Below are 13,062 nucleotides of genomic sequence, written 5' to 3' on the forward strand. Positions count from 1 at the left end.
CAGCTCTTCAATTCAAGGCGAGCGCTCTACCACTTGAGCTACAGCGCCACTTCCTCTCAGAGATCTCTTAATTGTCTTTTTTCTTGAACTTTCTTTGATGAGCTAAATTATTTGTGTTCTATCATTTCTCTCTATAAAGGGTCTCACTAACTTTTTTGCCCAGGCAGAATGTCCGTATGAATGCCATAGTTTACTCACCTTATTGATGGTAATTTGGACAGATATACTTGTGTGCATACATGTGTGCGCACATGAGCATGTGTGTGCATACACATGTATGCACGCATGCAGTTGCATGCCAATACTGGGCTTGATCTCAGGGCTAGTGCTGTACCACTTGATCTCTGTCAGGCTAGTGTTGTACCACTTGAGCCACAGCTATGCTTCCATCTCTTGGCTGGTTAATTGGCGTCTTACAGACTTTTCCTTCCCAAACTGACTTCAAACCATGGTCCACAGATCATAGTCTCCTGAGTAACTAGACATTAGTCACCAGCACCTGTCTTATCTCCACTTTTTTTGGTATTATAAATAATCAAAATTAGAGATGTATTCTCAGTTTATTTTTCTAGTTTCCCTTTTGAATAGATTCCTACAAGAGGAATTTTCTAGGTAAATTAATATAATTTGATTAAATATTCTCAATTCTTTCTTAGAGAGTATGTGATATTTTAACACTTCTAGCAACAGTGTAGTAGTGTTTTATCAACAGTATTTTTTACCAACAAAATATGGACACTTTTTCTGTCTGTTTAAAAATGGTGCCTATGTGCTGTTTTACTTTATATATTTTTAAAAGCAAACCAGTGAGAAACTTGTCATTTTTGTTGTTTTCTGATCATGTCTATTTTTATTTTTCAGAGTCAATATAGATTTGTATGTGAAGCTATTCTGAAAGTTTATGAAGAAGGCTTTGTTAAACCCTTAACAACAACATCAAATAAATAAGAAAACAAAAGGTCTGGGATGTGTGTTGGAAAACTGCTTTTCATTATAATCACAGTGCCATAAGACTGTTCACAGGAAATGGCATCTCACAAAAAATGAAGAACTCAAAAATACTTTGAAAGCCTTCAGCACTATTGCACTTTATGTCTAGAAAAATGTCACTCTTTGGAGATCTACAACTCATATATTGGAAGACTATTTCATGCTTTGCTCCAAACAAATAGTGAATAACTGAGTATGTTCGGGGTAATTTTTGAAATTTTGTGGTGGTGCCATGCAGTTCCCTTTTGGTAAAATTGCCACAAACAAGGCTCAGAATTCTCATCATCTCTGTTGTACCTGTATCCTGAAAGCAAGAAGAAACAAACATCAGGAGTCAGCTCTGGCCTTTGCCAGTCGTTCATTTACTTACTAAACTGGTTACCAGATTTTATTTTTAAGATTTTAGCAATACCATTCTCAATATTAGCCAATACACTGCCTATGGATGCAGCACATCTATCCCTACACACCCCTGTAAAGACCTGCTGTTCAGAAGAAGAAAGGTGGAATTTACTTTTCCAGGAAATGCTGCATATTGTCCATTTACCAGCATCTTATAGAAAAATAGATGAATCTACAAATTTTCTTGGATTTAGTAATGTAACTTATATTTATCATAAAGTTGGCTTATTCCAAATCATGTGATTTCACATACTTGATGTAAAGGAATGCATGCATTGTGTCTTAACCCCTTAAGTGCCTTGAGACATCTTTGTATGTCTAATGAAAAGGCACTCATTTGACCCCACTAGGAGGTATGTATGTATATTGTACATTCTTACATTTTTATGCATTTCAACTAAGTTCACATTTTCAAAAACAGCTTCTTTTATTGAGAGTTATACAGTCAAAAAATGGCAAGGAAATCCTGTCTTAGTACTTGTATTTTGTCATAAGCCAAGAAAAAGTTTGTATTTTCTTGAGTGCACGCTCTGCTGCTATGGAATTGTTCAAAATCTATACATTCCTTTACTGAAGGACGGGTTACAGTTCAGCAGCTTAACTTTAAAAACATGCTTTATTCACAATTTTGTACTGCTTTGTCCCTAACATTAGAAGTGATGTATCATATGCACATTAGAGATAAACCTATTGATACAGTAAGTTAAAGTAAGAGCAGTTAATGGGTTGTAGTTTATTCCTGTCTGTAAGGCATTACCCTTTGGCACTTATTTCAGTAATAGCAAGCTTTCTCCCCTTAGGTGTTTTGGTTGGGATTCTTGAAAATAAATACTATTGACTTATTTTTACATGTAACTCTCAATAGTAAAATGAGAGTGCTGTTATTTTTGTGTATAATTAAATTCCCCCAGTTTATGCTTATTAAGTTATAAGCATGGGAATAAGGAGGTTTCTGATTGTCCAGCCTGACTGAAGCTCTGACTCCCATGAAGAACATGTAATTTTCCTCTTCAGGATTTTTGCTTGTAAGGCTACAGAAAGAGAACTTTAATATTACCCAGATTAATATAAGTGAAATTTGCTCACCTGCTCAAATGTTTTTAAAGAATTATTTTATATGGATATAATTAAGATAGATTTGCTTGTTAGTATCTTAGTATTTCTGTATAGCCTTGATAAAGTTTAGAACCAATGGTAAATACTTTGGAATGTCAGGAACAATGTATATTTAAAAATCACATATTCAAAATGTTTGATAAGAAGTGGCGCTGTAGCTCAAGTGGTAGAGTGCTAGCCTTGAGCTGAAGAGCTGAGGGACAGTGCTCAGGCCCAGAGTTCAAACCTCACGACCGACAAAAAAAAAAAAAAAAAAATAGAAAAAAAATTTTTAAAAAACAAAATGTTTGATAATAAATTTCAGAAAGTTAAGCTCCTCAACATTAATAGCCAAGATACCAACTAAATTATCATTGTTTTTTCTTTTTTTAAAAGAGAAATAGACATAACCTTTATTTCAAAAAGAATGCTGTAAGGGGCTGGGAAGATGGCTCAGTGGTAGAGCGCTTGCCTTGCATGCCTGAGGCCCTGGGTTCGATTCCTCAGCACCACATAAGCAAAAAGAAAAAAAAGCCGTAAGTGGCGCTGTGGCTCAAGTGGTAGAGCACTAGCCTTGAGCTGAAGAGCTGAGGGACAGCGTCCAGGCCCAGAGTTCAGGCCCTACGACCAGACCCAAAAACAAAACAAAACAAAAAGAATGCTGTAAGTTAATTACAGTCTTATTTGAACATTCCGTGCTCTATCAATAAACAAGTGTAATTTAAGCTGCTATACTATATCATAACAAATTGAAAAGGAAAATCATGTTGGGGTCCACATAGTAAGTAACTATTTTTGCAGTTGCTTTAGCTCGAATTTAAAATAAAGTCCTAACCATATGGACAGAATATGACAACTGTAAACAAAAAGAAAATCATACACAGAGAAATGGCATGGTTCACTGATTGTAGATTTGTTTGCACTTCTGGGGTTAACTCAACTGTTTGCAGCCATCACTGCTGCCATTCTAAATCATTGTCTTTAAATGTATTGGAAGTATAGAACTGTATTTAAATTCTTCATAAAATTTTCTTCTAAGAGCTACCCTCTATCAGTATTTTTGTGTGCAAAAAGGATCCTTTTCTAAAAATATGTTTACTAGGATCTTAAATTTAAAATATTCTTCACAGTTTCTTAATATACTGATTAAGCTTCCCTATTGATCTATCATGTAAGACTCTCCATTGCACCTATGAATTTATAAACTTGTTTATCCTCAATCTACATGGATTTCTAAACATCAGAGTAGCTTTCGTATACCAAGTAGTTTAGACTCCATCCTTATCAATGCAATACTGTGATGAAAAACCAAATTTCTTGTATCTTAAGCTATTCTGTTTGTTCCTCCATCCACCCCTAAATTCACACTCCTAAGAAGTGTTCATGCAAAACTTCCCTCTCTGATTTAGGATGATTTTCCTTGTTTATTTTAAGTGTTTAATTGTGCATCTCATTTGTGAATAAGGGGAGAAAAGGAATATTTTGGAGTAGACTTTACATTCACAAGAGAAACTGGCTGTAACTCTTAAACAAGAGCAGCCATTCAAAATGAAAGTAAACAACCGAAGAAAAATGTCTTGTGTGGCCAGTGAGGACAATTAAGAAGGATGGCTGATCATTTTGATTTATTTTGTTGAGACAAACATCAGATCATAAAGTTATGATAAGCCATAAGGACAGTTTCTTGAAAGTTTCAGGTATAATAGATACTTTAATGCATTTATTTTTATGTGTATTTCATAAAGGCTGCAGCCCAACAAACAAAGAGAATATGGTGTATTTTAACTACTAGTATTGTTTGTCATCTGTTGGAAAGTTTGAGTGGGGGGTTGTTAGTTTATAGTTTTTGGGTTTTTTGTTGTTATTGTTGGTCGTGGGGCTTGAACTCAGTACCTGGATGCTGTCCCTGAGCTCTTTTTGATCATGGCTAGTGCTCCACCTCTTTGAGCCACAGAACCACTTTCAGTTTTCTGGAGATTAATTGGAGATAAGAGTTTCACTGACTTTCCTTGAACCATAATCCTCACATCTCAGCCTCCTGAGTAGTTCGGATTACAGGCATGAGCCACTAGCACCCAGCAGTTACAAGGTTTAATCTGATCTAGTTAAGTATTACAGTAAAAATATCCTGTCTCATTAGAAGTACTGCACATTGAAAGCTGAGAGGAAGTTGAAAGATTTTATCTAACCTCTACTTCCCTTATTATTATATGCAAAGAAGCAGAGGCCTAGCAAGGGTAATTTATTTATCAAAATCTGATCTTCTAAATTTTCTAATTCCTAATATAATGTTCCTCTGTATTATACTAGAATTGCAGTAGATTGTAACCTATATGAATATCATACATTCATGTCTACTTTTAGGCTATTTCAACCAGGAAAACATTCAGACAGTATTTTCACTTCATTATAATGATAACTTTAGAAGACATTATTTGATTTAGAAAATAACTAGTTTTCAAAACACCTAATTAGGTCTCTGACTTTGTTTGCTAGTCATGCTTCCCTGACAGCGTAGCTTTTATGAAATGTTTAGGCTGAAACACATGCAGTGTGAAAACATTCTGGGCTACAAGTAGAAGACTATTTTTAAAGCACTTAAGACATAGAACTAAGATTTAGGGCATATATCCACTGATAGTGAAATAATTTATGTTTGTAATGCAAATACATATTTAAAGCATTACTTGTTTTATTATCAGGAAGGGAGAAAGAAACGAATTTATAACTGTGCTATTTAATATCTGTCCTTTGAATATTTTAAATATTCTGATGGTCAGGTTGCCAAAGTAGTTTTGAACTGATAAAAGAAAAATTTATACCACAATAATGTGGGATATGTTTACAGGCGCTTTTTATTTGATAACTGTTACTTTGTAGTTCAGGTAAATTTGCGTTTAAAGCATGTATAGTAAATACATCAGTAATTTCTTTATGGCAAATATTTGTTGGAATAAACATCTACTGATATGACAAAGACATAGATAAAAGCATACTTTGGTCTGCTTGTATGCAGGCTACTCTACCAACAAAGCAAGTACTTTGTACTCATATTGCTTACTTGCCACATGCACTGCAGCCATCCACTCCCAGATTCTAGAACCATTTGTTGTGGTGCTTCCAAGTAGCATATCTATGTTATTACAACAGTGAATTGATTTTTCCAAATACTAGAATTATTGAATTGCTAAAAAAGATTTATTGGGTGTCAGTATGATCACAAGTTGTAGTAGCTGTTTTATAAAGCTCTTAGGAAATTAGATAGCTAAAAAAGAAAATTACATAATCCTCAAACATTTTTGATGGCTAGATGATTGAATAGATTATTTTACCAATTTTAAGAACCCAAGAAGTGGCGCTGGGGCCCAAGGGGTAGAGCGCTCGCCTTGAGCTGAAGCGCTGAGGGACAACGCCCAGGCCCAGAGTTCAAACCCCACAACCAACCAAAAATAAATATATTTTTAAAAAAATTAGCCGGGTGCCAATAGCTCGCGCTGTAATCGTAGCTACTCAGGAGGCTGAGATCTGAGGATCGAGGTTCAAAGCCAGCTTGGGCAGGAAAGACCATGAGATTCCTATCTCCAATAAACCACCAGAAAACCGGAAGTGGCGCTGTGGCTCAAGTGGTAGAGCGCTCGCCTTGAGCTGAAGAGCTGAGGGACAGCGCCCAGACCCAGAGTTCAAGCTCCACGACCGACAAAAAAAAAAAAAAAAAAAACAACCCAAGAATCGAATCCCAGAATTACATAGTTTTTGTTCAACTTTCTTTGCCATGTCTACTACTGTCACCAGCATAAATGTTATTATTTATAGAGTTCATTTATTCTTAGTAGTGGTTATAATAATATCTTTATTATCAAAAGAAAGAGTAATCCCCATTTCTGCCAAAATATTAGACATTTTATCTTCATAGTCTTGGTGAAATTGTTTGGATAGACACCAAAAAGTTACTTGCTAGCATATAAGAATTTGCTGCTATTTATTTTTGTTCTTCTTCTACTGTTGATTTCTGAAGCTTTGAATCATTTTTATTTTAGTCATCCAAGCTAAATGGGCAGCCAGAAGTAGTTAGTATCTGCTGGGAACATCCATCAGCATTTGTGAAAGGTGGTTCAGAACATAATAATTAACCCAGTTTCCCTTCTGAAAGCTATTAGCAATATTGAGAGTTAAAGGCTACAGTTTTAGGAAAGAGTTGAAACATTTGGCTTCCTGAACCTTTTTAAATTTTCCAGTTCAAGAATGAAAGTGAAAGCCTTGTAAGCTCATTTTTTAAAAAAATTGTAACTAAACACTATAGAGGTTTCTTATCATTGTGGAGATGCTATATAGACAATATTTTTCTATGGACTAAAAGGTTGAAACGTAATTTCTTTAATTGCTTAAAAGGGGATAAAAGGATATTTGTATGTCTTTCTTGCTGTAAAGAAAATGAATGTAACTTTCAAATGTAAATAGAATTGTGACTTGATTCTAAGGATAGTTGTTTGTTTAAAAAAAACTTTTTAAAAAAGTCTGAAAAGGCGTGGAAAGAAGAGAAGGGGAAAAAGTATTACATGTCACTATACAAAATGCAATTTAGAAGAAAAGTACTCTTCTTTATAAACAAGAGCAGTCATTGAAGCATGTTTCATATGCAGTGTATATTCTTTTTTTGTGTTGCTTTGTTTTGGTTCTAGAATAGAAACTTTCCAGAAAATTTGCACATATTGTTTTTTTAAGTGTGAAATATTTGAATTGTAAGCTTGTGGGATGTCGTAGAATGTTGTATATGAGGATAAATGTGCTGCTACATGTTTCTGCCGTGGAAGAAAGTTCCCAAGCTTTATCACTGTGGCAGCGCCAGTGAAGACATCCTTGTGAGAATGTGATTTTGGTGAAGCCAGAAAACTGTGCCTAACATTCACTGCAGTCATTATGTGCAGAGGTCCCAGACCTAATAAATGGTTTTGCCTTTTTATTGTCAGTGTCTTGGTCAGACAAAACCACTGGACCCAACTTTGACTTGTAGTAGTGGTGTCATATATCATATGCCTAACAAACCCTCTTCATTTAAACATCTTCTATAGGCATGATTGCTTTGTCCAACTCCTTTAAGAAGGTACTATTTGCCATCATTCATGAAACATGATGCAATTTAATTAAACTCTGTGAAGTAAATATTTAGAACAAGGTAATGATGGTCTGTTAAAGGACTAATGTCAGACACCTTTAATCCCCAGAATCAACAAAATTTAACAATATTCTTTGTGATAACTTTAGATTTTTAATTAAATGCCACCTTGCTAAATAAATTATTGGCATAAAACCATCAAAGATGTAATTCTGTTCAACCCCTAAACTCAAGAGGTTGTTGATTTGTGGTTCCCTGCATCCACTGTGGTCACAGTTGAGTATGTTTTACCTCTCATTTAAAAGAAGCTCTTTGGTTTTTACTCGAATTGTACTACCCAAATTATTTGCCTCCCTAGGCACACAAATTTCAATTCTGTTCTGATTCTCTGGCTCTTTTCCCATCCTTCTGCAAGTTGCTAAGATTATTTCATTTTTTATTATGTATAGTAGATCAAAATTCAGTGCTAAAATTGATGTATTGCATTTCAAAATAGCACTTTATTTCATGCTTACTACTGACTTAATTTATACATTTAAAATACAGCCTATCCTAGTTTTGTAAATACAGATAAAAATTTAATTGACTAGTATTAGAGCTCATTAGCTTGGATCCAAGTTTAAATGCTTTACAATGATCTCTTAATAGCTATTTGATATTTAAGAAGTAACTTGTGTGGTTGTAGCTTTGCTGATTTCTGTAATTTATATAGTACAGCAAAGGCTACCCAGCTAATCATGTTGTTGGACTCTGAGTTCTCTCAGCTTCAACTAAGCCTGGTTTTCTAGAGTTATTTCTGCTTTGCATTTTGTGTACTTTACATAAATACTTGGAAATCTGTTTTCAGTGTAGTACCTACCTACTACCTAGGGGTTAAGTATATACTGTACCACAACTAAAAATGAGAAAAGTTCTGATAGTGTGTATATATGTGTATATATATATATATATATACATATACATATATATACGTATATACATGTATGTATATATGTGTATGTATGTATATATGACAGAGCAGGATTTAGGATGCTAAAACAGTTTACATTAAACTGTTTCATCTTCTACCAGTAGAATATATCTGCTTAAAAGAAAACTATCCAACCCAGTGTTCTCCAGCATCAGGACATTGCAGTTATAGTCTATGTTGTAATCTTTTCAAATAAGAAAAGCTAGTCCTTATTTTCTACAGTGTAGGTTTAATTCTAGGACTGATAGTTTACTATATACTCATCAATAATATTTTTGAACAATAGTTTTGAAAATAATTTCTATGTAGAGGGTATTTTAATTTGGGATTTTTTGTAACAGGTGCTATATGTAAATAAGAAGGGAGACAATTGCTTCAAGGATCTAGTTTATTCCTGATTAAAATATTATTTTTCATTTCTGTTGCCATTTTGTTTATACTGAAATAGTAGCAAGGTGAAATTAGTCCCTTAATTTTGTAGACTATCTTTTTTCCTATGCTTATAAAACTATGTCCATGTGCTTTGCTCTCATAATTAAGAGGCAAAGAAGCTAAGAGTTAATGTAAGCTTGAATTTGGTCAACACTGGATGGTTTGAAATTATCACTGTGTGTCATCACTGCTTACTGTGTGGTTTGAAAGGCCTTGTGTTTTTTGTCCTAATTTGTGAAAATTTAGAATTCCTGCCATTTGTGATTTAAAATAAAGAAACTACAAATAACCAACTGCAAACAGGATAAAAATGCATTGAAACTTGTAGTCATAAGAGTAATTTATGTGAAATGCTGTCACATGTACTTTATCAGCCATATTTCATTTTGAGAAGTAGTTGTTCAGATACAAATGTGAAAAAAAAAGACTGTAGCTGTGACTCAGTGTTAAATTGCAAAATAAAGATGTGCTTTAGTAATCTAAAGAATATTTGTTTTCAAGATTATTTTATGGAAGTTTTTTTTCTTGTTGGGCTTTGGTAACAATGTTTGTTATTAATGTGTTATCATTCCACAGGGATTGGGTGGAATGCTGAGCTTGAAACTTATTTCTAGCGTACTGAATCATAGTGGCTATATTTGTGAGAAAAGACAAGGAATTTAAAGGGCTTTAGAAAATTGAAGAGAGGGCTGGGAAGGTGGCTCAGTGATAGAGCACTTGCTTTGCATGCCTGAGGACCTGGGTTCGATTCCTCAGCACCACACAAGCAAAAAGAAAAAAGCCGGAAGTGGCGCTGTGGCTCAAATGGTAGAGTGCTAACCTTGAGCTGAAGAGCTGAGGGACAGCGCCCAGGCCCAGAGTTCAGGCCCACGACTGGACCCAAAAAAAAAAAGAAAGAAAATTGAAGAGAATCCCCTTTGTGTGGTCATTACTGACCAGCCCCTCTTCCAGTACCAACCCCAATTCAAGGAGTCCTGATACACATCTTCTCACTCAGAAGACCTCTCTCATCAGCCTGCATCTTGTCTTCCCCAGGTGCAGTCAGACATACTGTTTTGCCTCCGAAAGAGAAGAATTGGAGAATGGACAACTAAACCAGATAAGTAGCAAAAATGAATGATTATGCCATGCGTATGTGGTTAAGCACATACATTTTTCAGTCTGAAAAAAACAGCAGGGCCTCGGTGGCTCACACCTGTAATATAGCTACTCGGGAGGCTGAGATCTGAGGATCCAGCCCAGGCAGGAAAGTCTGATACTCTTACCTCCAATAAAAACCACTAGAAAACTGGAAGTGGCACTGTGGCTCAAGTGGTAGAGCACTCGCCTTGAGCTGAAGAGCACAGGGACAGCGCCCAGGCCCACAGTTCAAGCCCCACGACCAACAAAAGAAAAGGAAAAAGACAAATAAAGCTGGGGGCTGGGGGCTCACACCTGTAATCCTAGCTACTCAGGAGGCTGAGATCTGAGGATCACCTTTCAAAGCCAGCCCCAGCAAGAAACTCCAAGAGACTCCTCTCCAATAAACCACTCAATAAACCACTTGGCGCTGTGGCTCAAGTGGTAAGAGCACTAGCCTTGAGCTGAAGAGGTGAGGGACAGCGCCCAGGCCCAGAGTTCAAGCCCCATGACCGACAAAAAACAGAAAAAAAATCAAAGATGATTTGTGACATTCTCTTCCCCATTACCATGCCTGAGGAAAAGCTCTCTCAAACCAGATGTAGCAGCATACACCTGTAGTCCCCAGCACCCAGATTCTTCTGAGACAGAATGAGCTGAGTTTGCAGTCACCCTGAGCTACATGAGACTATCTTGAAAACAAAAAGACCCCTCAACCTGGCACTGGTGTGTTATGCCTCTAATCCTAGCTACTCAGAAGGCTGAGATCTAAGGATTGTGGTTCAAAGGCAGCCCAGGCAGAAAAGTCCAGGAGACTTATCTCAATTAGCCACTAAAAAAGTGGGAGTGGGAAAGGAAAAAAAAAGCTGTGGGCCAGGCACTGGTGGCTCAAGCCTCTAATCCTAGCTCCTCAGGAGGCAGAAATCTGGGGGTCACAGTTCAAAGCCAGCCTGGGCAGGAAAGTCCCGTGAGACTTTTATCTCCAATAAACCACTAGAAAACCAGAAGTGGTGCTGTGGCTCAAGCAGTATAGCACTTGCCTTGAGCTGAAGAGTGCAGGGACAGTCCCCAAGCCCAGAGTTCAAGCCCCACGACTGACCAAAAAAAAAAAAAAAAAAAAAAAAAAGCTGTGGCTCAAGTATTTAAAAATGCTAATCTTGAACAAAAGCATTCAAGGACAACACTCAGGCCCTGAGTTCAAGCCCCAGGACTGATACATTGCATTCATAATCTGACCTATGGAATTGAAACTCTTTGTACAGATCAATAAATGATAAATGCTATGTTTGCAACTGAGAGGGGAAATGTATGTGTTTGGTAGAAGCAGCCATACTGCCAAAGGCAGCCTACTAATTCAATACAATGCCCATCAAAATTCCAATGTCATTCCTCACTGAGTAAACAATTCAAAAATTCATATGGAACCACAAAAAGCTTCCAATTATCAAAGCAATCCTGGAGAGTTGGAAAGCGGGGAGAGAAGAGGGAAAGAAATGCTAGAGGTTTCACAGTTCTAGACTTCAAACTGTTTCTATAAGCTATAGTAACAAAACAGCTTGGTACTGGCACAAAAATAGGCCTGAGGGCCAATGGAACAGACTGGAAGACCCAGAAATAAACCCAAACATCTACAGTTATCTGATGTTTGACAAGCAAGCCACCTTGTCTACAGCTGGTACTCTACTGCTGGAGCCATACATACCTCCAGACAAATTTTTGCTGGTTAATAACCACACACTTCTCCAGGTCTCATCTTGAGTAGCTAGGATTACAGGTATGAGTTCTAGGACTAGGTGTTCACTTTTGTAACAAGTTGTTCAATATCTTAAACTTACCAGATGTTGGAAATCATCATTTGTTAGTCATTTTGCAAAGGGATGTGTGTGTGTATCTGTTACTTCCTTTGGGGCTAGGGAGAAGGGTATGAACACATTTTAAATGCTTGTGTATGCAAAAAGCAAATGTTTCCGTCTTCCTGTTGACTAGAGCTTGGAATCTGCTTGCAAAGGCTGTGGGCTAATTCCTGGTAACCTTCCACCTGTGACTAGCTTTCTTAACCACTAGTCCAAATAACCTGCTCAGTAGATTGGCTCTCAGGTTTCTGCTCCTCATCTGCCCTCATCTCTGTTGATTGCCCCTTATTGATTGTTCTGATGATTGCCCCTTTATTGATTGTTCTGATTGCCTCTTGTTGATTGTGGCAGAACTCTTCTAGTGGGTTCCACCAGTTTAGCTGTAAACTAAACAATTGTGTTTGTGCACTGTCATACATACCCAGATTTACTTCTTTATTATGTCATTTAATTATATATTACATAAGCCAATATGTATGACAAAGAGGGAGGGTTGGGTTTTTCCAAAACCTAATAAAGGCTTTGTTTATGTCCTGGAGTTTGAACTTAGGGTCTTACACTTTCTAAGTAGATTCTTTGCCACTGGAGCCATTGTGAGTCTTTTTTTGGTGGGGGAGGGGGAGTCAGTTGGGCTTGAACTCTGGGCCTGGGCACTGTCCCTCAGCTCTTCAGCTCAAGGCTAGCACTCTACCACTTGAGCCATTGTGCCACTCCCAGTTTTCAGAGTGGTTTATTGTAGATAAGTGTCTCATAGACTTGCCTGCTCGGTCTGGCTTTGAACCACGATCCTCAGATCTCAGCCTCCTGAGAAACTAGGATTACAGGTGTGAGCGACTGGCACCCAGCTTGAGTCAAATTTTAGGATTAACTTTTTAGTGCTGGTGACTCACACCTGTAATTCTAGCTACTCAGGAGCTGAGATCTGACATCTTGGTTTAAAGCTAGCAAGGGCAGAAAAGTCCCTGTGAGATTCTTATCTCCAATTAACTATTCAAAAATCAGAAGTGGTGCTGTGGCACAAAGTGGCAGAGCACTAGCCTTGAGCAGGAAAGCTCAGGGACAGCACCCAGTTCAAACAACCAAAAAAA

General features: G+C 36.9%; 1 protein-coding gene across 3 annotated transcripts in view; it reads left to right on the forward strand.

Annotated features, from left to right (window-relative positions):
• The window catches only part of Ptpn4 (protein tyrosine phosphatase non-receptor type 4), a 146,442-nt gene extending 136,318 nt beyond the window's left edge, over positions 1-10,124 (forward strand). For 2 of the 3 annotated variants that reach the window (XM_070021869.1, XM_070021875.1), the window contains one exon: positions 862-7,447. In XM_070021869.1, coding sequence (XP_069877970.1) covers positions 862-948 — 87 coding nt within the window. In that variant the 3' untranslated portion in view covers positions 949-7,447. Of the gene's footprint in view, positions 1-861; positions 7,448-10,037 lie in introns of those variants that run through there. The other variant, XM_070021870.1, reaches the window with a different exon arrangement.
• Positions 10,125-13,062: the final 2,938 nt, after the last annotated feature.

Source organism: Dipodomys merriami, unplaced genomic scaffold, assembly GCF_024711535.1.
Source record: "Dipodomys merriami isolate MVZ:Mamm:240054 unplaced genomic scaffold, mDipMer1.0.p SCAF_146, whole genome shotgun sequence".
NCBI lineage: Eukaryota > Metazoa > Chordata > Mammalia > Rodentia > Heteromyidae > Dipodomys > Dipodomys merriami.